General features: G+C 51.8%; 1 protein-coding gene across 1 annotated transcript; it reads right to left on the reverse strand.

Moving 5' to 3' along the window:
• Positions 1 to 3,456: 3,456 nt before the first annotated feature.
• Positions 3,457 to 24,043, reverse strand: LOC119958310 (serine protease 55-like). The gene is made up of 5 exons (XM_038786747.1): positions 23,801 to 24,043; positions 12,565 to 12,751; positions 8,911 to 9,167; positions 7,647 to 7,780; positions 3,457 to 3,831 (listed from the first exon to the last, which is right to left on the reverse strand). The coding sequence occupies exons 1-5, from the start codon at positions 23,988 to 23,990 to the stop codon at positions 3,457 to 3,459; spliced, it is 1,143 nt and encodes a 380-aa protein (XP_038642675.1). The 5' UTR covers positions 23,991 to 24,043.
• Positions 24,044 to 24,877: the final 834 nt, after the last annotated feature.

The raw sequence follows: 24,877 nt of genomic DNA on the forward strand, positions 1-24,877 counted from the left end.
CTGCATCTTCAGCTGCCTAAGCAACAGGCTTCTCTCCCTTAAGAACAAAGAAAAAGTACAGCACAGGGACAGGCCCTTCGGCCCTCCTAGCCTGCGCCGACCATGCTGCCCGTCGAACCTAAAATCTTCCACACTTCCGGGGTCCGATGAAGATTGAAAACGCCCCAGCCGTTTTTTATTTCCTCCTCCACCGATCCTGCCAATACTTACGGTGCATTTGCTGGCTCCCCACCTCCCGCCACCAGTGAGCCCACCACGGGGCGCCATCTACAGCATGACCGGAGGGTCCTGGCGCACGAGGGGCTGGAAAGTCACCCCCCCCAGAAAATGTATTTTTGTGGCAATTGGATCGAGGGTCGCTGTTGCTGTCTGAGCAAATGTTTTCTTTTAATCAACTCGCATGGGGGAGTTTGAGCCCAGGTATCCAGGATCTGGGCCGGAAGTCTCCAGCCGTTGGCATTCGTGTTTCCCGCTGGTACGCACCCTCGCCCGTGAGGTTCCCGACGGCACAGGGCGGCTTGGATGGGAAAACCCAGTGACAAGCAGCGGGAAGGGAGCGAATCCCGCTTCCAGAGAATGGCGCGGTGGTCAGAAATACAGGACAAGGGGAAGACTACCTGTCCAGTGACCTGACCATCATCTCCTCCGAAACACGCGCAAACCCTCACCCTTTGACCCCTGCCTTTGGTCACCTGTCCCACTCGCTTCTCAGGGGGCTGGTTGTCAATTGTCTTTCCTGGTGGCTGCTTCTTTGGGGCTGCACACACCTCGTACAGGTGGGAGGGAACCAGAAGGTCTCAGGAGCCAGTGTGTAAAACTCAGGCCTGGCGGAGGCCTCGGCTGAATATTGAAGAGGTGTTCGAAAGTAGGCCCAAAGCGTCGAGGTCGGGAGATACAGAGATGGGTCAACACTGGAGATGCTGTGATTGAGTTGGGGCAGGGGGTCAGGTGGATTCGCATTGTGGTCCAGTGAGAGGTAACGATGGGCCGGGACGCAGGCGCCTGACCACAGAGTCTATTGAATGCATAGACTCCCTACAGTCTAGAAGGAAGCCATTCGGCCCATCAAGTCCACACCGACCCTCTAAAACAGCACCCCACCCACCATCATTCCACCGCCCTACCCCATAACCCTGTGGCCTTATTTCATTTCACGGCTCATCCAATTTTCCTTTTAAATCATCAATTTACCAAATCCTCTCTGTGTGCTGTACCTGTCCCGGGAGTGTTTGATGGGGACAGTGTAGAGGGAGCTTTACTCTGTATCTAACCCCGTGCTGTACCTGTCCTGGGTGTGTTTGATGGGGACAGTGTAGAGGGAGCTTTACTCTGTATCTAGCCCCGTGCTGTACCTGTCCTGGGAGTGTTTGATGGGGACAGTGTAGAGGGAGCTTTACTCTGTATCTAACCCCGTGCTGCACCTGTCCTGGGAGTGTTTGATGGGGACAGTGTAGAGGGAGCTTTACTCTGTATCTAACCCCGTGCTGTACCTGTCCTGGGAGTGTTTGATGGAGACAGTGTAGAGGGAGCTTTACTCTGTATCTAACCCCGTGCTGTACCTGTCCTGGGAGTGTTTGATGGGGACAGTGTAGAGGGAGCATTACTCTGTATCTAACCCCGTGCTGTACCTGTCCTGGGAGTGTTTGATGGGGACAGTGTAGAGGGAGCGTTACTCTGTATCTAACCCCGTGCTGTACCTGTCCTGGGAGTGTTTGATGGGGACAGTGTAGAGGGAGCTTTACTCTGTATCTATCCCCGTGCTGTCCCTGTCCTGGGAGTGTTTGATGGGGACAGTGTAGAGGGAGCTTTACTCTGTATCTAACCCCGTGCTGTACCTGTCCTGGGAGTGTTTGATTGAGGACAGTGTAGAGGGAGCTTTACTCTGTATCTAACCCCGTGCTGTACCTGTCCTGGGAGTGTTTGATGGGGACAGTGGAGAGGGAGCTTTACTCTGTATCTAACCCCGTGCTGTACCTGTCCTGGGAGTGTTCGATGGGGACAGTGTAGAGGGAGCTTTACTCTGTATCTAACCCCGTGCTGTACCTGTCCTGGGAGTGTTTGATGGGGACAGTGTAGAGGGAGCTTTACTCTGTATCTAACCCCGTGTTGTACCTGTCCTGGGAGTGTTTGATGGGGACAGTGTAGAGGGAGCTTTACTCTGTATCTAACCCCGTGCTAAACCTGTCCTGGGAGTGTTTGATGGAGACAGTGGAGAGGGAGCTTTAATCTATATCTAACCCCGTGCTTTACCTGTCCTGGGATTGTTTGATGGGCAGAGTGTAGAGGGAGCTTTACTCTGTATCTAACCCCGTGCTGTACCTCTCCTGGGAGTGTTTGATGGGCAGAGTGTAGAGGGAGCTTTACTCTGTATCTAACCCCGTGCTGTACCTGTCCTGGGAGTATTTGATGGGGACAGTGTAGAGGGAGCTTTACTCTGTATCCAACCCCGTGCTGTACCTGTCCTGGGAGTGTTTGATGGGGACAGTGCAGAGGGAGCTTTACTCTGTATCTAACCCCGTGCTGTACCTGTCCTGGGAGTGTTTGATGGGGACAGTGTAGAGGGAGCTTTACTCTGTATCTAACCCCGTGCTGTACCTGTCCTGGGAGTGTTTGATGGGGACAGTGTAGAGGGAGCTTTACTCTGTATCTAACCCCGTGCTGTACCTGTCCTGGAGTGTTTGATGGGGACAGTGTAGAGGGAGCTTTACTCTGTATCTAACCCCGTGCTGTACCTGTCCTGGGAGTGTTTGATGGGGACAGTGTAGAGGGAGCTTTACTCTGTATCTAACCCCGTGCTGTACCTGCCCTGGGAGTGTTTGATGGGGACAGTGTTGAGGGAGCTTTACTCTGTATCTAACCCCGTGCTGTACCTGTCCTGGGAGTGTTTGATGGGGACAGTGTAGCGGGGAGCTTTACTCTGTATCTAACCCCGTGCTGTACCTGTCCTGGGAGTGTTTGATGGGGATAGTGTAGAGGGAGCTTTACTCTGTATCTAACCCCGTGCTGTACCTGTCCTGGGAGTGTTTGATGGGGATAGTGTAGAGGGAGCTTTACTCTGTATCTAACCCCCGTGCTGTACATGTCCTGGGAGTGCTTGATGGGGACAGTGTAGAGGGAGCTTTACTCTGTATCTAACCCCGTGCTGTCCCTGTCCTGGGAGTGTTTGATGGGGACAGTGTAGAGGGAGCTTTACTCTGTATCTAACCCCATGCTGTACCTGCCCTGGGAGTGTTTGATGGGGACAGTGTAGAGGGAGCTTACTCTGTATCTAACCCGTGCTGTACCTGTCCTGGGAGCGTTTGATGGGGACAGTGTAGAGGGAGCTTTACTCTGTATCTAACCCCGTGCTGTACCTGTCCTGGGAGCGTTTGATGGGGACAGTGTCGAGCGTGCGTACCGTTTCCCATAACTCCCAGTCAGTTCCTCATCCTTTGTAAATATAATTTAGTTTATTTATCAAACACAATGAATAAGAACCGTACAAGTGAAGGAAATTATTGAGAGAAAGGCATTGCTCTGGTCGGCTGTGGTGGCACTCGACGGTTGAGTCACGTTCTGCTCTGTCAGTTGCTGGAAGGGGGCGGGAATTTGCGACGATGTGTTGGCACTCGCCTCCTGCCTGGGTGATCCGGTTGAGATGTCCCGGCTCGGGATGTAAGGCTTCCCGGCCTGTTCCGCCGTGGCCTCCAGCCACTCGATGTAATTTGAAATCAGGGTGTAAACTCCGGGACTGTGCGACTCCCCACATCCGTTGCCCCAGCTCACAATCCCGACCTGGATCCAGGTTTCCGAGTTCATCCCCTGGCACATCAACGGACCCCCGCTGTCTCCCTGGAAAGCAAAGCACGCGTCACTGGGAGTTTGCCTCGCTCGGGAATCTCTCCGTTACATTGTCTGCACGCCCCACTCCTCCCCAACCTTCCGTCACCGTAGATGGGTCCCTGGGATCGCGGAGGGGGAGGGGGACAATGGGGGGGGGGGGTGTTGTCTGATGATGAGGGGATGAGTAAATCCGGCTCATATTCTTTGGGAAAGGGCTTCGGAAATCCGAAGCACAAAGGGACTCAGGAGTTTCGATTCAGGATTCTCTTAAGGTTAATGTGCAGGTTCAGTCGGCAGTTAGGAAGGCAAATGCAATGTTAACATTCATATCGAGAGGACGAGAATACAAGAGCAGGGATGTACTTCTGAGGCTGTATAAGGCTCTGGTCAGACCCCATTTGGAGTATTGTGAGCAGTTTTGGGCCCCGTATCTAAGGAAGGATGGGCCGGCCTTGGAAAGGGAGGTTCACAAGAATGATCCCCGGAATGAAGAGTTTGTCGTATGAGGAACAGTTGAGGACTCTGGGTCTATACTCGTTGGAGTTTAGGAGAATGAAGGACGGAACTTATTGAAACTTACAGGATACTGCGAGGCCTGGATAGAGTGGACGTGGACAGGATGTTTCCACTTGCAGGAAAAACTAGAACCAGAGGACACAGCCTCAGACTGAAGGGACCATCCTTTAAAACAGGGATGAGGAGGAATTTCTTCAGCCAGAGGGTGGTGAATCTGTGGAACTCTTTGCCGCAGAAGGCGGTGGAGGCCAAATCGCTGAGTGTCTTTAAGACAGAGATAGATAGGCTCTTGATTAATAAGGGGATCAGGGGTTATGGGGAGAAGGCAGGAAAATGGGGATGAGAAACATATCAGCCATGATGGAATGGCGGAGCAGACTTGATGGGCCGATTGGCCTAATTCTGCTCCTACGTTTTATGGTCTTATGGGTTTAGAAGAATGGGAGGTGCTATCACTAAAGACACATGATTGTCAAGGGGCTGGACTGAGATGTTTGGCCTGGCAGGGGAAGCGGAAACATGGGAGCGTCGGCCATTTTGGGACTGAGATGAGGAGAGACCTCTTCTCTCAAAGGGTTGGGAATTCTCAACCCCCAGCGTGTTGTGGGAGCTCCATCGTTGTATATAGCTAATGTTGGGATGGACAAGTAGTTGGTGTCTCGGGGAATCAAGGCATACGGGGAATGGGCGAGGAAATCGAATTGACGCCAAAGATCAGCCATGATTGTATTGAACGGCGGAGATGGCTCGACGGGCTGAATGGTCTACTCCTGCCCCCATCTCTTTGCGTTCCTATGTTCCGGAGCTTGTTATGATTCTGGCTCAGAACCCCACATCTTTGGTAAGATTCGTTAAGGGACCAATTGCATTTTGGTCATAACGTAGACAAAGTCTAAGAGGCAAGACACTTCATGGGATCCCTACAGTGCAGAAGGGGGCCATTTGGTCCATCGAGCCTGCACTGACCCTCTGAAAGAGCATCCTGCCCAGGCCCGATCCTCCGCCCTGTCCCCATAATTCTGTCCAAGCTTTGGACATGAAGGGGGCAATTCGGCACGGCCAATCCGCCCTAACCCGCACATCTTTGGACTGTGGGAGGAAACCGGAGCACCCGGAGGAAACCCACGCACACATGGGGAGGACGTGCAGACTCCGCACAGGCAGTAACCCGAGGCCGGGTCCCTGGCGCTGTGAGGTAGCAGTGCTAACCACTGTGCTGCCCCTTCCTAAGGGAATAAAGTTGTGCAATTTGTTGGGGTTTGTACAAAGTAAAATAAACTTTACGATACAGTGTCAGAAAGATTAAACCATTTAAAATATCTATCTTACACGCTAATGTTCATAGTTAATGGGAGGTACATGTGAATTAACAGTCAATCTATGGTTGAACACGCCTTGAATAATAAATAGCAAATACGATCAAGACGGGACCAATGATTTCGCAGCAACTCAACCAAATGTTAGTAAATACTGCGTTGATCAATCTCGTTGAAACTCTGTCTCCCTTGTGAGAGGCTCCAAAATTTTCATTGTCAAAGATTCAGCCTCCAAATTCCTTCAAAACCCACTCAGACACGGACTGCCTCAATGACACCTCCCATGGTTTCAATCCTCTCTCCCGAGACCTTGTTCCCTCGGATTTCCGAGTCTGCGCAGCAGATTCCATTTCCTGCCACATTGTCAGCTCTTCTGTCGCCACCTGGCTTCACTGGGCTGGTACTGCTGTCAGGATTTCACTGAGCCCCGACCTCCCTCAGTCACTCTATGAATAGCTCCCGGGGCTTCTTCTGAGCCCTAACCCTTTCCAGCGCCGATCCATTGATCTGCTGCTACCCTCTCAGCGTCCCGGGATTTTTCCTGAGCCCAGTCTGTGCGCGGAGCTATCAAACGGCCCCCGGGACTTTCTCCGGAGCCCCAACTATACATGGCCAGATGACGGCAACATGTCCGCTGCTAAAGGCAGCGCCTTTTCGTCGTGGTCATTTCTTCTGCGGCAGAACACTCACTCCCCCTGGCAAACACACGGATGCATTGAAACCCTGGAACTTTCCTGAGATCCACCGATCTCCGCGATGATGTATCCTCCCAGGGTTCACCGAGTGTTTTTAAGCAAATTGTAGCTTGAACTGTGAAATAGAAGCATTCTGTGGATCATGGGCCTCGCTGGCCTGGGCCGGCATTTATTGCCCATCTCTGAGGGTATTTAAGAGTCAGTCACATTGACCGTGGGGGTCTGGAGTCTCATGTAGGCCAGACCGGGTAAGGGCGGCAGATTTCCTTCCTGAAAGGACATTAATGAACCAGGTGGGCTTTTACGACAATTGGCAATTGGCCGTGGTGGGATTTGAACCCAGGTCCCCAGATCATTACCCTCGGTCTCGGGATTACTAATCCAGTGACAATACAACGACGCCACTGCCTTTTTAGAACTTCCATTTGCGGGATGTGGTTAGGCCACCCTTTATTGGCCATCCCTAATTGCCCTTCAGGGGGTGGCAGGTGAGCCGCCTTCTTGAGCCGCTGCAGTCCCTGATGTTCCATCAATCTGACACGAGTCGTAGAGAGGATCCAAATATCAGGCTTTAATAAGCTGGACGTGAGCCCGGCGGTGGTCGCACAAGGAAAGGCTGACTGCCACATGGTACGAGCTTTTATACCCCGCTACCATCCCCTCGGCCAATCGGCGGGGAGTCACATGACTAGCCACAGCCAATTGGCAGAGAGGCACATGACTTGCCTGGGCCAATGGGCAGCGGGACTGCTGTACCAATGGCAGCTTGGTTCTAAGGTCATAAGATCTCCCTAGTCATACTACCACTGTCCCCTAGTTGTAGGTACACCCACCGTGCTGTTAGGGAGGGAGTTCCAGGATTTTGACCCCAGCGACAGTGAAGGAACGGCCGATATATTTCCCAGTCAGGGCGGGGAGTGACTGGGAGGGGAACCTCCAGGTGGGTGGGGTTCCCAGGTATCTGCTGCTCTTGTCCTTCTAGATGGTAGAGGCCGTGGGTTTGGAAGGTGCTGCCTGAGGAGCCTTGGTGAGTTGCTGCAGTGCATCTTGTAGACGGTACACACGGCTGCCACTGTGCGTCGGTGGGGGAGGGAGTGAATGTTTGTGGATGGGGTGCCAATCAAGCGGGGCTGCTTTGTCCTGGATTGCAACAAGACATCTTTCCTCCTGGGCTCAAGTCCCCTTGAAGTGAAGGCCACTTCAACACCCCACCATCACCACATCCCCATGCTCGAACGCTGCTCCCACTCACACCATCGCACTCATCCCCCCTCCCCAACCAAAATATAAGCCTCACCTGACAGGCATCTCGTCCCCCTTCCTCGAAGCCGGCGCACAGCATGTTCCTCGTTAGGCCCAAGACCCACTTCCGGCAGCTGTGCCAGTCGATCAGTTCCACCTCGACTTCCTGCAGGATCAAGGGTCGTCTCTCTGAGGGGGAAGGAGCGGACGGGGGCATGAGAGCTTCACTTCAACAACCCGAGTCCAACAACGCGGAAAACGGGAGGGAGCGTGAACAGGATGAGAAGGAGGAGAGGGGATAAAGGGGGGGGAAGAGACAGGGGAAGAAAGAGAAAGGGGCAGAGGCAGAACAAGTGGAGGAAGGTAAAATAGCAAGGTGGGGAGAGCGGGTGAGGGAGAGGGAAAGAGGCTGCAGGAGGGACGGGATGGAGGATAACACAAATGGGATTGAGATGAAACAGAGAGGGGACAAGGAAGAACAAAGAGGAGGTGGGATAAGGGGATGGATACAAACCACTGAACCCCTCGATTAGATTCCAGCCTGTAACTCACTCCCGGGTATCTGTTATTCTATATAAACCACCCTGAACCCCTCGATTAGATTCCAGTCTGTAACTCACTCCCGGGTATCTGTTATTCTATATATAAACCATCCCGAACCCCTCGATTAGATTCCAGTCTGTAACTCACTCCCGGGTATCTGTTATTCTGTATATAAACCACCCTGAACCCCTCGATTAGATTCCAGTCTGTAACTCACTCCCGGGAATCTGTTATTCTATATTAAACCACCACAAACCCCTCGATTAGATTCCAGTCTGTAACTCACTCCCGGGTATCTGTTATTCTATATATAAACCACCCCGAACCCCTCGATTAGATTCCAGTCTGTAACTCACTCCCGGGAATCTGTTATTCTATATATAAACCACCCAGAACCCCTCGATTAGATTCCAGTCTGTAACTCACTCCCGGGTATCTGTTATTCTATATATAAACCACCCCGAACCCCTCGATTAGATTCCAGTCTGTAACTCACTCCCGGGTATCTGTTATTCTATATATAAACCACCCCGAACCCCTCGATTAGATTTCAGTCTGTAACTCACTCCCGGGTATCTGTTATTCTATATATAAACCACTCCGAACCCCTTGATTAGATTCCAGTCTGTAACTCACTCCCGGGTATCTGTTATTCTATATATAAACCACTCCGAACCCCTTGATTAGATTCCAGTCTGTAACTCACTCCCGGGTATCTGTTATTCTATATATAAACCACCCCGAACCTCTCGATTAGATTCCAGTCTGTAACTCACCATGTTGCGTCGTGCCCCAGCCAATGACGAAGCAGGGCGCCCAGGCCTTGATGTAAAAACTATCGCTGAGGGGCAGTAGAACGGGCATTTGGTCACCGCTGAATGTGATCAGAGTCTTCAACTGGAGCATGCTGATGTCGTTATCGAATGTCGAATGGTTGTACTGCCCGTGGTTCTTAATGAAAGCCACCGCAAATCTCTGTGCTTTGTGATGTCCCAGTTCTATTGACCCGGTCTCCACTGAGATTTGTTCAGCTCTGCAAGGAAATTAGTCCATTATTTTCCATCGCTCCCTGCCCCCAGCCCGCTGAACCCCCTACCCTCCCCAGCGCCCACCCCCCACCCCACTCGCCCCCTTCCTATCAACCGTCTGTACAGATGTTCACCAAAGGCAAGTTGATAACAGAGTATATAGAACGTCAAGGGCTTGAGTAAAGATGTTTGAGGTGTGAAATTCTCAATGACATTTTCAAAGGTGGAAATTTAATTAATTGAGAGCGATTTCTGAGGAGGTTAGTTCAGATAAGGGACGGCCAGAAGGGAAAATGGGACCTCAGGAGAAATTTCACCCCATGCAAATGCGCTGTTTTAAGACCTCGTGCCTGAGGAAGAAAGACTTTTTAAACTCTCGACAATCTGTCTGAGGAACAGCTTAGTGAACAGCCAGTTATTCTTGTTGTATGTCAGAAGCAATCCCGAGAGGTATATGTGCCCGGTGTGGTAACTACTACTAGATTCGGCCCACAGTATATAGGATGCTGTCTGGGAGAGGATTCGCTCAAAAGTTAGGGAAATAAAGGGGTTTAGATTTTGGGAACTTTAAAGATACTGTGTGTCGACTTTGAGAGAGAGGGGACTGAGAGACACCAGTCAGTGTACAGATATCTCCCTGAGAGAGAGAGAGGACTGAGGGACACCAGTCTGTGTACAGATATCTCCCTGAGAGAGAGGGGACTGAGAGACACCAGTCAGCGTACAGATATCTCCCTGAGAGAGAGAGGGGCTGAGAGACACCAGTCAGTGTACAGATATCTCCCCGAGAGAGGGGACTGAGAGACACCAGTCAGTGTACAGATATCTCCCTGAGAGAGAGGACTGAGAGACACCAGTCAGTGTACAAATATCTCCCTGAGAGAGAGAGAGGGGACTGAGAGACACCAGTCAGTGTACAGATATCTCCCTGAGAGAGAGGGGACTGAGAGACACCAGTCAGTATACAGATATCTCCCTGAGAGGGGGGACTGAGAGACACCAGTCAGTGTACAGATATCTCCCTGAGAGAGAGGGGACTGAGAGACACCAGTCAGTGTACAGATATCTCCCTGAGAGAGAGAGGGGACTGAGAGACACCAGTCAGCGTACAGATATCTCCCTGAGAGAGAGAGGACTGAGAGACACGTCAGTGGACAGATATCTCCCTGAGAGAGAGGGGACTGAGAGACACCAGTCAGTGTACAGATATCTCCCTGAGAGAGAGAGAGGACTGAGAGACACCAGTCAGTGTACATATATCTCACTGAGAGAGAGAGGGGACTGAGACACACCAGTCAGTGTACAGATATCTCCCTGAGAGAGAGAGGACTGAGAGACACGTCAGTGGACAGATATCTCCCTGAGAGAGAGGGGACTGAGAGACACCAGTCAGTGTACAGATATCTCCCTGAGAGAGAGAGAGGACTGAGAGACACCAGTCAGTGTACAGATATCTGCCTGAGAGAGAGAGAGGACTGAGAGACACCAGTCAGTGTACAGATATCTCCTTGAGAGAGAGAGGGGACTGAGAGACACCAGTCAGTGTACAGATATCACCCTGAGAGAGAGAGGGGACTGAGAGACACCAGTCAGTGCACAGATATCTCCTTGAGAGAGAGCGGGGGACTGAGAGACACCAGTCAGTGTACAGATATCTCCCTGAGAGAGAGAGGGGACTGAGAGACACCAGTCAGTGTACAGATATCTCCCTAAGAGAGAGAGAGGACTGAGAGACACCAGTCAGTGTACATATATCTCCCTGAGAGAGAGAGGGGACTGAGAGACACCAGTCAGTGTACAGATATCTCCCTGAGAGAGAGAGAGGACTGAGAGACACCAGTCAGTGTACATATATCTCCCTGAGAGAGAGGGGGGACTGAGACACACCAGTCAGTGTACAGATATCACCCTGAGAGAGAGAGGGGACTGAGAGACACCAGTCAGTGTACAGATATCTCCTTGAGAGAGAGAGGGGACTGAGAGACACCAGTCAGTGTACAGATATCACCCTGAGAGAGAGAGGGGACTGAGAGACACCAGTCAGTGCACAGATATCTCCTTGAGAGAGAGCGGGGGACTGAGAGACACCAGTCAGTGTACAGATATCTCCCTGAGAGAGAGATGGACTGAGAGACACCAGTCAGTGTACAGATATCTCCCTGAGAGAGAGGGGACTGAGAGACACCAGTCAGTGTACAGATATCTCCCTGAGAGGGGGGACTGAGAGACACCAGTCAGTGTACAGATATCTCCCTGAGAGAGAGGGGACTGAGAGACACCAGTCAGTGTACAGATATCTCCCTGAGAGAGAGAGGGGACTGAGAGACACCAGTCAGCATACAGATATCTCCCTGAGAGAGAGAGGACTGAGAGACACGTCAGTGGACAGATATCTCCCTGAGAGAGAGAGAGGACTGAGAGACACCAGTCAGTGTACATATATCTCCCTGAGAGAGAGAGGGGACTGAGACACACCAGTCAGTGTACAGATATCTCCCTGAGAGAGAGAGGGGACTGAGAGACACCAGTCAGTGTACAGATATCTCTCTGAGAGAGAGGGGACTGAGAGACACCAGTCAGTGTACAGATATCTCCCTGAGAGAGAGAGGGGACTGAGAGACACCAGTCAGTGTACAGATATCTCCCTGAGAGAGAGAGAGAGGGGACTGAGAGACACCAGTCAGTGTACAGATATCTCCCTGAGAGAGAGAGGGGACTGAGAGACACCAGTCAGTGCAGATATCTCCCTGAGAGAGAGAGGGGACTGAGAGACACCAGTCAGTGTACAGATATCTCCCTGAGAGAGAGAGTACTGAGAGACACCAGTCAGTGTACAGGTATCTCCCTGAGAGAGAGAGGGGACTGAGAGACACCAGTCAGTGTACAGATATCTGCTTGAGAGAGAGAGGACTGAGAGACACCAGTCAGTGTACAGATATCTCCTTGAGAGAGAGGGGACTCAGAGACACCAGTCAGTGTACAGATATCACCCTGAGAGAGAGAGGGGACTGAGAGACACCAGTCAGTGCACAGATATCTCCTTGAGAGAGAGCGGGGGACTGAGAGACACCAGTCAGTGTACAGATATCTCCCTGAGAGAGAGAGGGGACTGAGAGACACCAGTCAGTGTACAGATATCTCCCTGAGAGAGAGAGGGGACTGAGAGACACCAGTCAGTGTACAGATATCTCCCTGAGAGAGAGAGAGGACTGAGAGACACCAGTCAGTGTACAGATATCTCCCTGAGAGAGAGAGGGGACTGAGAGACACCAGTCAGTGTACAGATATCTCCCTGAGAGAGAGAGAGGACTGAGAGTGTACAGATATCTCCCTGAGAGAGGGAACAGAGAGACTTATCGGTCTGTGAATATCCCATTGGTTCTCACCCTCCCTGGCACTTACCTGAGTTTATGGGCGCAGTGCGCTGCTGTTAATACCCACCACTGGCTGAGAATGGATCCCCCGCAGAAATGGCGGCCACTCTTATGAAGACTCACCTGCCAGGGCCAATCACCTGGCTTGGTTTCGCTCCCTCCGATGATCTGTGACCCCCGGCGTTTCTGTCGGTACTCCGTTCGACCTCTGTCACCTGCAACCACACAAGGTTCGTTCAATCCGGCCAAAACAACAGCAACAACCTCCCCTTACACAACGCCTTTACTGGAACGAAACGCCCCAAGGGGCCTCAGGGGAGGCATTCGCCGCCACCCTCAGCAGCTGCCACCTCTCTTTCTTGTACCCTTGATGCACGGAGTACCCAGTGCACAGTGCACTGCTGCCTCACGGCGCCCCGGACCCTGGGCCCGATTCCAACCTCGGGTGACCATCGGTGTGGAGTTGGCACCTTCTCCCTGCGTTCATGTACGTTTCCTCCGGGCGCTCCGGTTTCCCGCCTTACTCCAAACAGGCACATGTTAGGTGGGGTCACGAGGGTAGGGTGGAGGATTGGGCCTGTGTAGGGTTCCCTTTTCAGAGGGCCAGCGCAGGCTGGATGGGCCGAGTGGCCTCCTTCTGCATTGTAGAGGTTCTACAGTTGGAAGCATGCCATGTTATTGGTTTGGGGGGGGGCAGTATAAGGGAAAGGGGGCTCACTGGAGTTGGCCTCAGTGCCCTGCAGCTGCTCAGGAAATGTGGGCATCGCTGGAGAAGACCAGAATTAATTGCCCACTCCTACTTGGCCCTTGAACGGAATGGGCTCATTTGGCCATTTGAGGGGGGCAGTCAGGAGTCACAACCTTGCTGCTGTGAGCCTGTGGGGTCATGTAGGCCAGAGCGGGGTAACAACGGCAGATTTCCTTCCCTAAAGGGGACATTAGTGAACCAGATGTGTTTTTTTTTAAAACGACGATCCATGGTAGCTGTCATGGTCGCCGCCACAGCGGCCATCTCACATTCCAGATTTTATGAATCGAATTTTAATTCCACCAGCTGCCGTGGTGGGATTCGAACCCGTCCCCTGACAGGCCCAGGCGGAGGGCCAAACGGCAATAGTGGAAGGACCTGAAATCCAATCTCACCGCCCACCCGCCTCGCCGTGCGTTACCTGCCCAATGTGGGAGGTGGGGGGTGGGGTGGCATCCCAGGCCTGGGCAGGGTGCCCTTTCAGAGGGCCAATGCAGGCTGGATGGGCCGAGTGGCAATCGGCGCATTGCTGTTTGTGGGATCTTGCTGTGCACAGGTTAGGCACCGCACTTTTGAGATCGCGACAGCCACCGCGCCTGACAAGGGCCCCTCGCTGGCTGCAAGAGGTCCCGGGTCTGCGAAACTGTTTTCTCAGCTTGGCGGCCGAGCATGCTCATCGGAGCGAGGGGCCGCTTCCGCGGAGGCGAGGTAGCCTTCCGGCCTCCTCTGCCGCTGGACCGTTGCTTCCCGGCTCTGGGTTGGCTGCTGGACGTTCCCCCCCCTGTTGCTTTACGAAGGGGTGAGGTTGGACCAGTGCTGCTCAGCCAGACGGGTGTCTGGTTCCCTCTGCTGGACAAACGGAGAGTTGCCACTGGGTCTCTCTGCAGGCTTTCCCAGTCTCACACGGCAAAGAAGGCAGCCATCGGCCAATCATAACTGTGCCGCCTCCCTGGTAAAGCTGCCGAATTTTTAAAAAACCCTCACTCAATGCTTTCCCCATAGGCCTGTAAAGTTAGTCCATTCAATCATTTATCCATGTACCGTTTGAAAATTACTGTTAAATCTGCTTCACATTAAGGCAGAGGAACAAGGTGGCATTTAACACACACACACACACATGCACATACATGCACACACACACACATACATGCACACACACATGCATGCATACGCACACACACATGCACGCAAGCAGGCACATGCATGCACACACACAAGTGCACGCATATGTACATACACATGCATACATGCAGACACATGCATGCACGCACACACACATGTATACATATAAACATATACACACACACACATGCATGCACATGCACAGACATCGGCACGCACACACACATACGCACACACATGCATGCACACACATATATGCACACATATGCATGTGCACAGGGACATGAATGCACACCCACTTGCACAAACACGTACCACATTCACACACACATGTGCATACAAATGCACATGTGTCAGCACACACCTGCACACAGGTGCACAAGCATGCACAAGCATACAATCACACATATATACAAACATGCATGCACACATGTGCCAACACACAAGCACGTGCACACATATACACACACATGAATACATGCACATACATGCATGCGCGCACACACAAACGCATATGAACGCACTTGCACGCATTCTCACTCATATTTCCAGTCTCACTTGATCTGGAGTCGCAAAACAATTGAAATTAACTATTAATTCCTAAAAATACCCAAAGTCTTTGGTCTTTGACTGACCAATAACTACAGTTACCAGGTTTGTAAATTTCAACACAATTAATTTTCATTAATAACAATAGCTAGGTAACAACACAGTGGCGCAATGGGTAGCACTGCTTCCTCACAGTGCCGAGAATCCGGGTTCGATCCCGGCCCCGGGTCACTGTCAGTGTGGAGTTTGCACATTCTCCCCGTGCCTGCGTGGGTCTCACCCCCACAACCCAAAGATGTGCGGGGTAGGTGGATTGGCCACGCTAAATTGCCCCTTAATTGGGAAAAAATGAATTGAGTACTCTAAATTTAAAAAAAAATTAAAATAGCTACAATTAAATAGGCAGCAAATACAACTGGTAAGCTATTATCGAATTCCTAAGCCCACACTTTAACTCTCACTGCCTCTCCGCACACACAAGACAGACAAACACAGAGGGGGAAAGAGGGGTGCAAATAAGAATAATACAAAAAATAAATGAAGAAAAGTTGCTGTTTCAGATTGACTTTTTCCAGTTCGAGCCTTAAGTCTGAGCTGTCAGTTGGAGGTTTGTGTTTTCAGTCTGTTATGGTTTTCGCTGGAGAGAGCCGTGTGTCGCCGGGCAGAATACGGTCCCTGGCCAGTCCATCGACCACTAACCAACCAATCACACTGAATCACTCCAATCAGTTGGGTGCCAGAAAGTCTGAGTTCTGCTGTGGAAAAAGCTAACTATCCAGTAGCACAGTGCACTATTTTGCAACTTTTGATTTCTTCACTTCATCTGCTTGACTGAAAGGGACATGTCCATTCAAACTCCGTAACGATAACAGTGACCACAAAGTAAAACAAATGGGAAATAAGGGAATCAAGGGGGAGGGTCCTTACAACACACAGGCACATGGATGCACGCATCAGTTTGGGGCCCCGTATCTAATGAAGGATGTGCTGGGCCTTGGAAAGGGTCCAGAGAAGGTTCACAAGAAAGATCCCTGGAATGAAGAACTTGCCGTTTGAGGAACGGTTGAGGACTCTGGGTCTGTACTCGTTGGAGTTTAGAAGGATGAGGGGCGATCTTATTGAAACTTACAGGATACTGCGAGGCCTGGATAGAGTGGACGTGGAGAGGATGTTTCCACTTGTAGGAAAAACTAGAAGCAGAGGACACAATCTCAGACTGAAGGGACGATCCTGTAAAACAGAGACGAGGAGGAATTTCTTCAGCCAGAGGGTGGTGAATCTGTGGAACTCTGCCGCAGAAGGCAGTGGAGACCAAATTACTGAGAGTCTTTAAGGCCGAGATAGATAGGTTCTTGATTAATAAGGGGATCAGGGGTTATGGGGAGAAGGCAGCAGAATGGGGATGAGAAAAATATCAGGTATGATTGAATGGCGGCAGACTCGATGGGCCGAGTGGCCTAATTCTGCTCCTATGTCTTATTGTCTTATGGACTTATCACGTGCATAAACACATATGCGCGCACATGCAAGTACACATGTACAAACACATGCAAACACACATGCACACAAACACATGTTCATGCACACACATGAACACAAGCACACAAACACACCCATGCATAAACACACATGCACACTCGCACGTGTACATGCACACACACATGTGCACACGCATGCATACACACACATGCACAATCACACACATGTGCACACCCACACGCATGCACGCACAAGCACTCACAGTGTGCACAAATATTCACACACGCACAGAGAGGCACACATACATGCAGACACGTACATGCACTCAGGCATTCACACACACACACACGCATGCAGGAACACTCATGCACAGAAACACACACGTGCACAGACGAACGTGCTCACACACAGTCAAAGAATTTCCACTTGTCTACTTGCACCACTCTTTAAGCCAGAGGGCCTGTGGAGAGGAAACAATGTGCAAACTTCAGCTGCAGGTCAGACTCTGCCTCAGTGTGGACATAAGAGGCTGGTTTAGCTCACAAGGCTAAATCACTGGCTTTTAAAGCAGACCAAGCAGGCCAGCAGCACGGTTCGATTCCCGTACCAGCCTCCCCGAACAGGCGCCGGAATGTGGCGACTAGGGGCTTTTCACAGTAACTTCATTGAAGCCTACTCGTGACAATAAGCCATTTTCATTTTCATTTTCATTTCATTTTCTTTACAAATTCCGGAGTGAGAGGCGGTTTGATGTCTCTCCTGCCAGATGGAGCCCCCCCCCCCCCCAGCTTCCTCAGTCGCTGCGGAGCCCCTTCTAAGGAGTAGAGTAAAGGGTGGGCGGAGTCATGAATAATCGAGGAGCGGTTTTCCTTTTAACACTCCCGCAGGAGAAGCTTCAATAATTAACGACGCCTGCCAGCCCTCAGCGTTGGAACCTGGCCTCCTCGCTTCCTTCAAAGGGCACCGAGCGAGAGAGTCAGCGGGGGTGGCACAGGCTCACACGGACAAACCAAGGCAGCGGGAGGGCAGCGGCGGGGGGGGGGGGGCAATCGTAGAGAGGACGGCTGCTGCAATTAAAGATTTCTCACGTCAGGGGCGATGGGTCCTTCCCAGGGGAACCCACGGCATCGCCCGAGAGAAATTCTTAGTCACGGAGGGATACGGGGCTTGGGGGGGTGTGGGGAGGTGGGGGGGGGGGGGGGGGGCACAAATTAAAGCCAGATCTCCCAGGAGTGAAATCTAGGATGGGATTTACAGCCCTCCCCCCACCCCGCCCAACCCCCGCTTCGCAACCCACTCCTCCACCATGGCTTGTTTTCCTTTGGCCGGCTGTGCGATCATCCAGTCTCGTCGACCACTACAGGGTTTCACGTGTCCCAGACCCATTGCCGCTGCGGTGTGGGGGTGGAGGGTTTCGGGGGGGGGGGGTGGCATCGTGGGTTATGTCGCCGAATTAGTAAACCAGAGGCCCCCAGGCTAATGCTCTGGGTTGGGGAAGGGCGACACGGGTTCAAATCAATCGACATCGGGATCTTCCTGTGCCGCCGCCGTCAATGGGGCTATCCCGTTGTTCGCTCCCTCCGCTGTCGGCCGGTCCGGAAGACGCCACGGCGGGAATGGCCGGAAAATCCCTTCAAGGGAATGGAAAAGTCGGTCACGGCGACCATGACAACTACCATGGATTGTGTCAACCTGCCGCCCTCCCCCGGGGTTTGACCTACATGTGACTCCAGACCCACCCCCCCCCACCCTCCCCCACAGCGAATGTGGTTGACTCTTAACTGCCCCGCTGAAATGGGCGAGCAAGCCCACTCGGTTCTAGGGCATTTAGGGATGGGCAAGAAATGCTCGGCGATGCCCATCCCAAAAAAAAAAAGAAAAATGAAACTTTGACACACGAAAGAAGTTTGGAACTCTCTTCCGCAAATTGCAATTGGCACCGAGTCAATTATTCATTTATAAATGTAAGATGTGGGACAAAGGTGGCTATGTGGGGGCTAGGTCGCAGATCAGCCACATTGAAAAGTGGAACAAAGTTGAGGGGCTGAATGGCCTCCCCCGTTCCTATATCCATGTGCGCGTTTCCGTCTCACATCTGCGTGCATATCCATGGGTAAACATCCCGACACACCTGCATGTCCGTCAGTCCATTGTTGTATAATCAGGTTTGGATTAATCTACAGCTCGAGGGAGGAATGTTGGCCGGGACTATGCCCCCATCCTCGTCCCCTTTCTTTTAAGTTAATTCGCGGACTGGAGGAAGAACAAAAGAGGTGGCTTGTGACGAGGCGGAGAGCAGGCAAAATCTGGGGGATGGATTTTATGTGTTCCCCGTCTGGGCGCGTTCTTGGTCACGGCCTCCTGCGCAACCCAACCCTAACCCCGTACGGGATGTACGGGATGGTACGGGACCAGGGGTGGGCTGGCAAGGTGGATACAGAACTGGCTCGGTCATAGAAGGCAGAGAGTAGCAATGGAAGGGTGCTTTTCTAATTGGAGGGCTGTGACTAGTGGTGTTCCGCAGGGATCAGTGCTGGGACCTTTGCTGCTCGTAGTATATATAAATGATTTGGGGGAAAATGTAACTGGTCTGATTAGTAAGTTAGCGGACGACACAAATGGTGGAATTGCGGATAGCGATGAGGACTGTCAGAGGATACAGCAGGATTTAGATCGTTTGGAGACTTGGGCGGAGAGATGGCAGATGGAGTTTAATCCGGACAAATGTGAGGTGATGCATTTTGGAAGGTCTAATACAGGTGGGGAATATACAGTGAATGGTAGAACCCTCAAGAGTATTGAAAGTCAGAGAGATCTAGGTGCACAGGTCCACAGATCACTGAAGGGGGCAGCACAGGTGGAGAAGGTAGTCAAGAAGGCATACGGCATGCTTGCCTTCATTGGCCGGGGCATTGAGTATAAGAATTGGCAAGTCATGTTGCAGCTGTATGGAACCTTAGTTAGGCCACAGTTGGAGTATAGTGTTCAATTCTGGTCGCCACACTACCAGAAGGATGTGGAGGCTTTAGAGAGGGTGCAGAAGAGATTTACCAGGATGTTGCCTGGTATGGAGGGCATTAGCTATGAGGAGCAGTTGAATAAACTCGGTTTGTTCTCACTGGAACGACGGAGGTTGAGGGGCGACCTGATAGAGGTCTACAAAATTATGAGGGGCAGAGACAGAATGGATAGTCAGAGGCTCTTCCCCAGGGTAGAGGGATCAATTACTAGGGGCCATAGGTTTAAGGTGCGAGGGGCAAGGTTTAGAGGAGATGGACGAGGCAAGTTTGTTTACACAGAGGGTAGTGGGTGCCTGGAACTCGCTGCCGGAGGAGGTGGTGGAAGCAGGGACAATAGTGACATTTAAGGGGCATCTTGACAAATACATGAATAGGATGGGAATAGAGGGATACGGACCCCGGAAGTGTAGAGGATTTTAGTTTAGACGGGCAACATGGTCGGCACAGGCTTGGAGGGCCGAAGGGCCTGTTCCTGTGCTGTACTTTTCTTTGTTCTTTGTTCTTTGTTCTTTGTATAAGTCCAAACATGCTCCACTGGCATCAGCCCGTATGTTTCTGCGTATGTGCGTACCAAGACATTCAAGAAACTATTTAACATTAAACAGTTCCAGTTCATACTCAAAAGGTGCAAGATCTCAACAGGTAAACAAAATATAGCCATGGACGACTGAAGTAGGGGAACAACATAAATCTGGAACCAGAAACCTGACCAAAACATGAACTGGACCCAGCCACATTAATACTGCGGCTACCAGGGCAGGTCAGTGGCTGGGAATCCTTCGGAGAGTAACTCACCTCCTGACCCCCCCCCCCCCAAACCCTGCCCACCATCTACAAGGCACAAGTCAGGAGTGTGATGGGAGACTCTCCACTTGCCAACAACACTCAAGAAGCTCGACACCATCCAGGACAAAGCAGCCCCGCTTGATTGGCTCCCCTTCCACAAACATTCACTCCCTCCCCCACCGACGCACAGTGGCAGCCGTGTGTACCGTCTACAAGATGCACTGCAGCAACTCACCAAGGCTCCTTAGGCAGCACCTTCCAAACCCACGGCCTCTACCATCTAGAAGGACAAGGGCAGCAGATACCTGGGAACCCCCCCCACCTGGAGGTTCCCCTCCCAGTCACTCACCGTCCCGACTGGGAAATATATCGGCCGTTCCTTCACTGTCGCTGGGGTCAAAATCCTGGAACTCCCTCCCTAACAGCACAGTGGGTGTAGAAGTCCAAGGCACCCCACTACGTTCTAAGGGAATTCGAGATGGGAAATAAATGCTGGTCTAGCCGCCGACGTTCCCATCCACAAAAGGATAAGAACAGAAGGGGAGAGGCCGGCCCGATGATTGGTGGACCCCGATCGCAGACCAGACCCCTTCGGAGGCCCTCCGCCCCTGGTGAAGGATCGCTTTTCCATGCCCCACAGGCTGCCGCCCCGGCCCTTCGCGCCCGGTGGCGACCAGGGGTGAATGGCGCCGATGGGATTCTGTGGTATCCGCGCAGCCACTCGCCCCATCCGGGCCGGAGAAAATTAAAACAGTCTATTTTATAATCTAATATTAAGAATTAATATGAGGTAAATACGAATTAGCAGGCAAAGTATGGTCGAACGCACCACACTGCGCATTAAATGACAGAGGCGACCAGGAGAGATCCCACGGATTTCTCAGCAACCTGCCCAGACGTCAGTGACCAGTGTTAGTCACAAAGTTTTGTTAAAACTCTTATGAGGGATTCATCTCTTCAGTTTTGAAGATGTGTTCTGGAATTCTCAAATTTTAGAACATAGACCATCTCAGCTCTCAATCCACATTAAATACCAGTGGCGCAGAAGTGTACTTGCTTTCCAGAGGTATTCTTTGGGAAAGAGATCTCGTGGCACTGCTTTACGTAACAGATCTGCCTCCCGTCTGAACCACTGCAAAAACTCTGGCTGGATGTCTTCCAAAGCTGTTTTCAACTGGCTTGTTTGAGCTCTGCCTTTGTCCTCAGACAAGTCTGCACTGCTTTGAATACCGTTAATCTCTTTGAACCAATTTACAAGTGAGAGCAGGACTGTTTCACTGTGCGCGACCTTCAGCCAGGTCAGAACTGAAGGCGAAAATGCTTGCTCAAAATGCCAGAGGCCTTAGCTCCGCCCACCAACGACCTCATCTCACTAAGGTGAAATCGAATGAACTCCCCAGGGACTACCCTTAATCCAAACAAAATGGCAGTAGCCCAAGTGGGTTAATTACACCTCAGGTCCTAAAGCCTTTGTTGTCCTTCAATTCAAAGTCAATTTAACAACGTGACTGCAACAGTCAAACACACTCTAACCGCAGGCTTTTAATCCTTACTGCACCAAATAATCCAATACATCTGAAATTCTTGCATTCATCCTGGTAGGTGTATATCTAATTGAGGTATACAATATACACAGGGCTAGATTCTCAGGGTTCCCAGCCGCGTGTTTCGTGACGGCGCGCCATTGGGCGGCGGTGGGATTCTGTACTCCTGCCTCTTGCCAATGGGATTTCCCATTGAAGCCGTCCCACAGAGCCGGGAACCCCGTGGGTGGGGGTGCGCTGCCGACGGGGAACAGGGAACCCCAAGGGCCGGAGATCCCCGGCCAAGCTGACAAAGGGTATTGACCGGGTAGACGCAGAGCGGATGGTTCCGCTTGTGGGGCAATCTGGAGCGAAAGGTCACAGTTTTGGGATAAGGGGGAGCAAATGTAAAACAGAGATGAGGAGATAGTTCTCTCAAAGGGTCGTGAATCAGTGGAATCCGCTAACCCAGGTGCATGCTGGGACAGTGAGTAAATTTAAGGAGAGATTTTAAATTAGTAATGGGTTTAAAGGGTTATGGAGAACATAGAACATACAGTGCAGAAGGAGGCCATTCGGCCCATCGAGTCTGCACCGACCCACTTACGCCCTCACTTCCACCCTTTCCCCGTAACCCAATAACCCCTCCGAACCATTTTGGACACTAAGGGCAATTAATCACGGCCAATCCACCCTAACCTGCTCGTCTTTGGACTGTGGGAGGAAACCGGAGCACCCGGAAGAAACCCACGGGGAGAACGTGCAGACTCCGCACAGACACTGACCCAAGCCGGGAATTGAACCTGGGACCCTGGAGCTGTGAAGCCACAGTGCTATCCACTGTGCTACCGTGCTGCCCAACGGCAGAGAGGAGATCAGCCATTGAACGGAGGACAGTGCTCGAAGGGCGGAATGGCCTTCTCCTGCTCCTGGTTCTTATGTTCTTCAGTGAGTATGTGTCTCTCCCTCTTGTATATCATGCGTGTCTATGTGTGTTCACGTGTATGTTTGTCTCTGTGTCTCTCCATTACTGTGCGTCTCTCACTCTGTGTGTGCATGTGATCATAGAATCCCTACAGTGCAGAAGAAGGCCATTCAGCCCATCAAGTCAGCACCAACCGTCTGAAAGAGCACCCGACGTAGACTCACTCCCCCACCCTACCCCCGTAATCCCACCTAACCTGGACATTGTGGGACAATTTAGCACGGCCAACCTTGGCCAATCCACCCAATGTGCCTCTCCCTCTCGTATAGCATGCGTGTCTATGTGTGTTCACGTGTATCTTTGTCTCTGTGTCTCTCCATTTCTGTGTGTCTGTGTGTGGCCATAGAATCCCGACAGTGCAGAAGGAGGCCATTTGGCCCATCGAGTCAGCACCGGCTTCTGGAAAGAGCACCCCACTTTAGCCCACACCTTGATGGAACCATCAATTCACCAGACACGTGTTTCCGACATGAATCTAGGCTTTAATCGACTTACTACAGAGCCAGCCTGTTACCCGTTGATGAACTCTCAGTGAACTGCAGGCTGACTCTGGACAAGGGTATTTATACAGCAGCACTAGGGGAAGGAGTTGTGGGTGGAGCCACGGGTGGAGCCCTGTACAAGCTCCTGAGCATTCCCAGAGCTACTCCCCCTAGTGGTCGGATAACGCTACTGCACTTACAAAGACATAGTGTGAATTATCATATTACATTCACCGCACACCCCCACCCTCTCCCCGTAACCCCAGCACACAGTTTGGACACTAAGGGACAATTTAGCATCTTTGGACATTGAGGGGCAATTTTAGCGTGGTCAATCTACCCTAACTTGCACATCTTTGGACTGTGTGGGAGGAAACCGGAGCACCCGGAGGAAACCCACGCGCACACGGGGGGGGGGAGGACGTGCAGACTCCGCACAGACAGTGACCCGAGGTGGGAATTGAACCCGGGTCCCTACTGCTGTGAGGCAGCGGCGCTAACCCACTGTGCCACCCTGCCGCCCATTTCTATGCCCGTTTCTATAATACCCACTTAGTCAGGACCTCTCACCTGCGGGACAGCGCTCGATGCACAGTAGTATTAACAGGATGTAGACCGGGAACATCCCTACGCAGATTAACGTCCTTTGAGGAGCAGCATTGTCACTTTGCAGAGGGAGAACTAGGCACCTGTGGACCAAAACAGGGGAAGGTACCACAAGGCGAAGAGGGTCGCCCATGTCTGGGCTGGCACATCGCATTTGCAGGGGCCTATCCCCTCTGAGAGTATGTCACTGTGATACCACCTCCCATACCGCAGTCCAGCCTCCCTATCACTGCCCACATCACAATCACTGTCTAACCAACCAGTGGGCAGAGAACACTGAATAACCACATCTGATAGGTCAACGACAACCTTGTCCATCATAATAGACTGCGTCAGAACAGCCAATGGCTGTTTAGAATATTAGATCTACACTGTAGACACCCCATTGGTTCCTGCAATGGGCGAAGGGGATGGGGGAAGGTGACGTCATGACACAAAGAAAGTTGCCCAATGGGACTGCATCTGGCTCATACGATTGAAAGGCGAACATCTCGTTTCCTTGTTTTAACATTTTTCCGAAACTCTGCTCCAGAAATTGCTGATGTTACTGGGGTACACTGTCTCTCACTGGGGTACACTGTCTCTCACTGGGGTACACTGTCTCTCACTGGGGTACACTGACTCTCACTGGGGTACACTGTCTCTCACTGGGGTACACTGTCTCTCACTGGGGTACACTGACTCTCACTGGGGTTCACTGACTCTCACTGGGATACACTGACTCTCACTGGGGTACACTGTCTCTCACTGGGGTACACTGTCTCTCACTGGGGTACGCTGTCTCTCTCGGGGGCACACTGTCTCTCACTGGGGTACGCTGTCTCTCTCGGGGGCACACCGTCTCTCACTGGGGTTCACTGTCTCTCACTGGGGTACACTGTCTCTCACTGGGGTACACTGTCTCTCACTGGGGTACACTGTCTCTCACTGGGGTACACTGTCTCTCACTGGGGTTCACTGTCTCTCACTGGGGTACACTGACTCTCACTGGGGTACACTGACTCTCACTGGGGTACACTGACCCTCACTGGGGTACACTGT

Source organism: Scyliorhinus canicula, chromosome 29 (assembly GCF_902713615.1).
Source record: "Scyliorhinus canicula chromosome 29, sScyCan1.1, whole genome shotgun sequence".
Lineage (NCBI taxonomy): Eukaryota > Metazoa > Chordata > Chondrichthyes > Carcharhiniformes > Scyliorhinidae > Scyliorhinus > Scyliorhinus canicula.

Excerpts from the sequence above, each read along its gene's own strand:
- LOC119958310 (XM_038786747.1), bottom strand. The coding sequence starts at position 23,990 with ATGCGATGTGCCAGCCCAGACATGGGCGACCCTCTTCGCCTTGTGGTA. Across the intron at positions 9,168-12,564 it reads CACTGCGCCCATAAACTCAG|AGCTGAACAAATCTCAGTGG; the intron begins GTAAGTGCCAGG and ends ATTTCCTTGCAG. Across the intron at positions 7,781-8,910 it reads CTGGGGCACGACGCAACATG|AGAGACGACCCTTGATCCTG; the intron begins GTGAGTTACAGA and ends CTTCCCCCTCAG.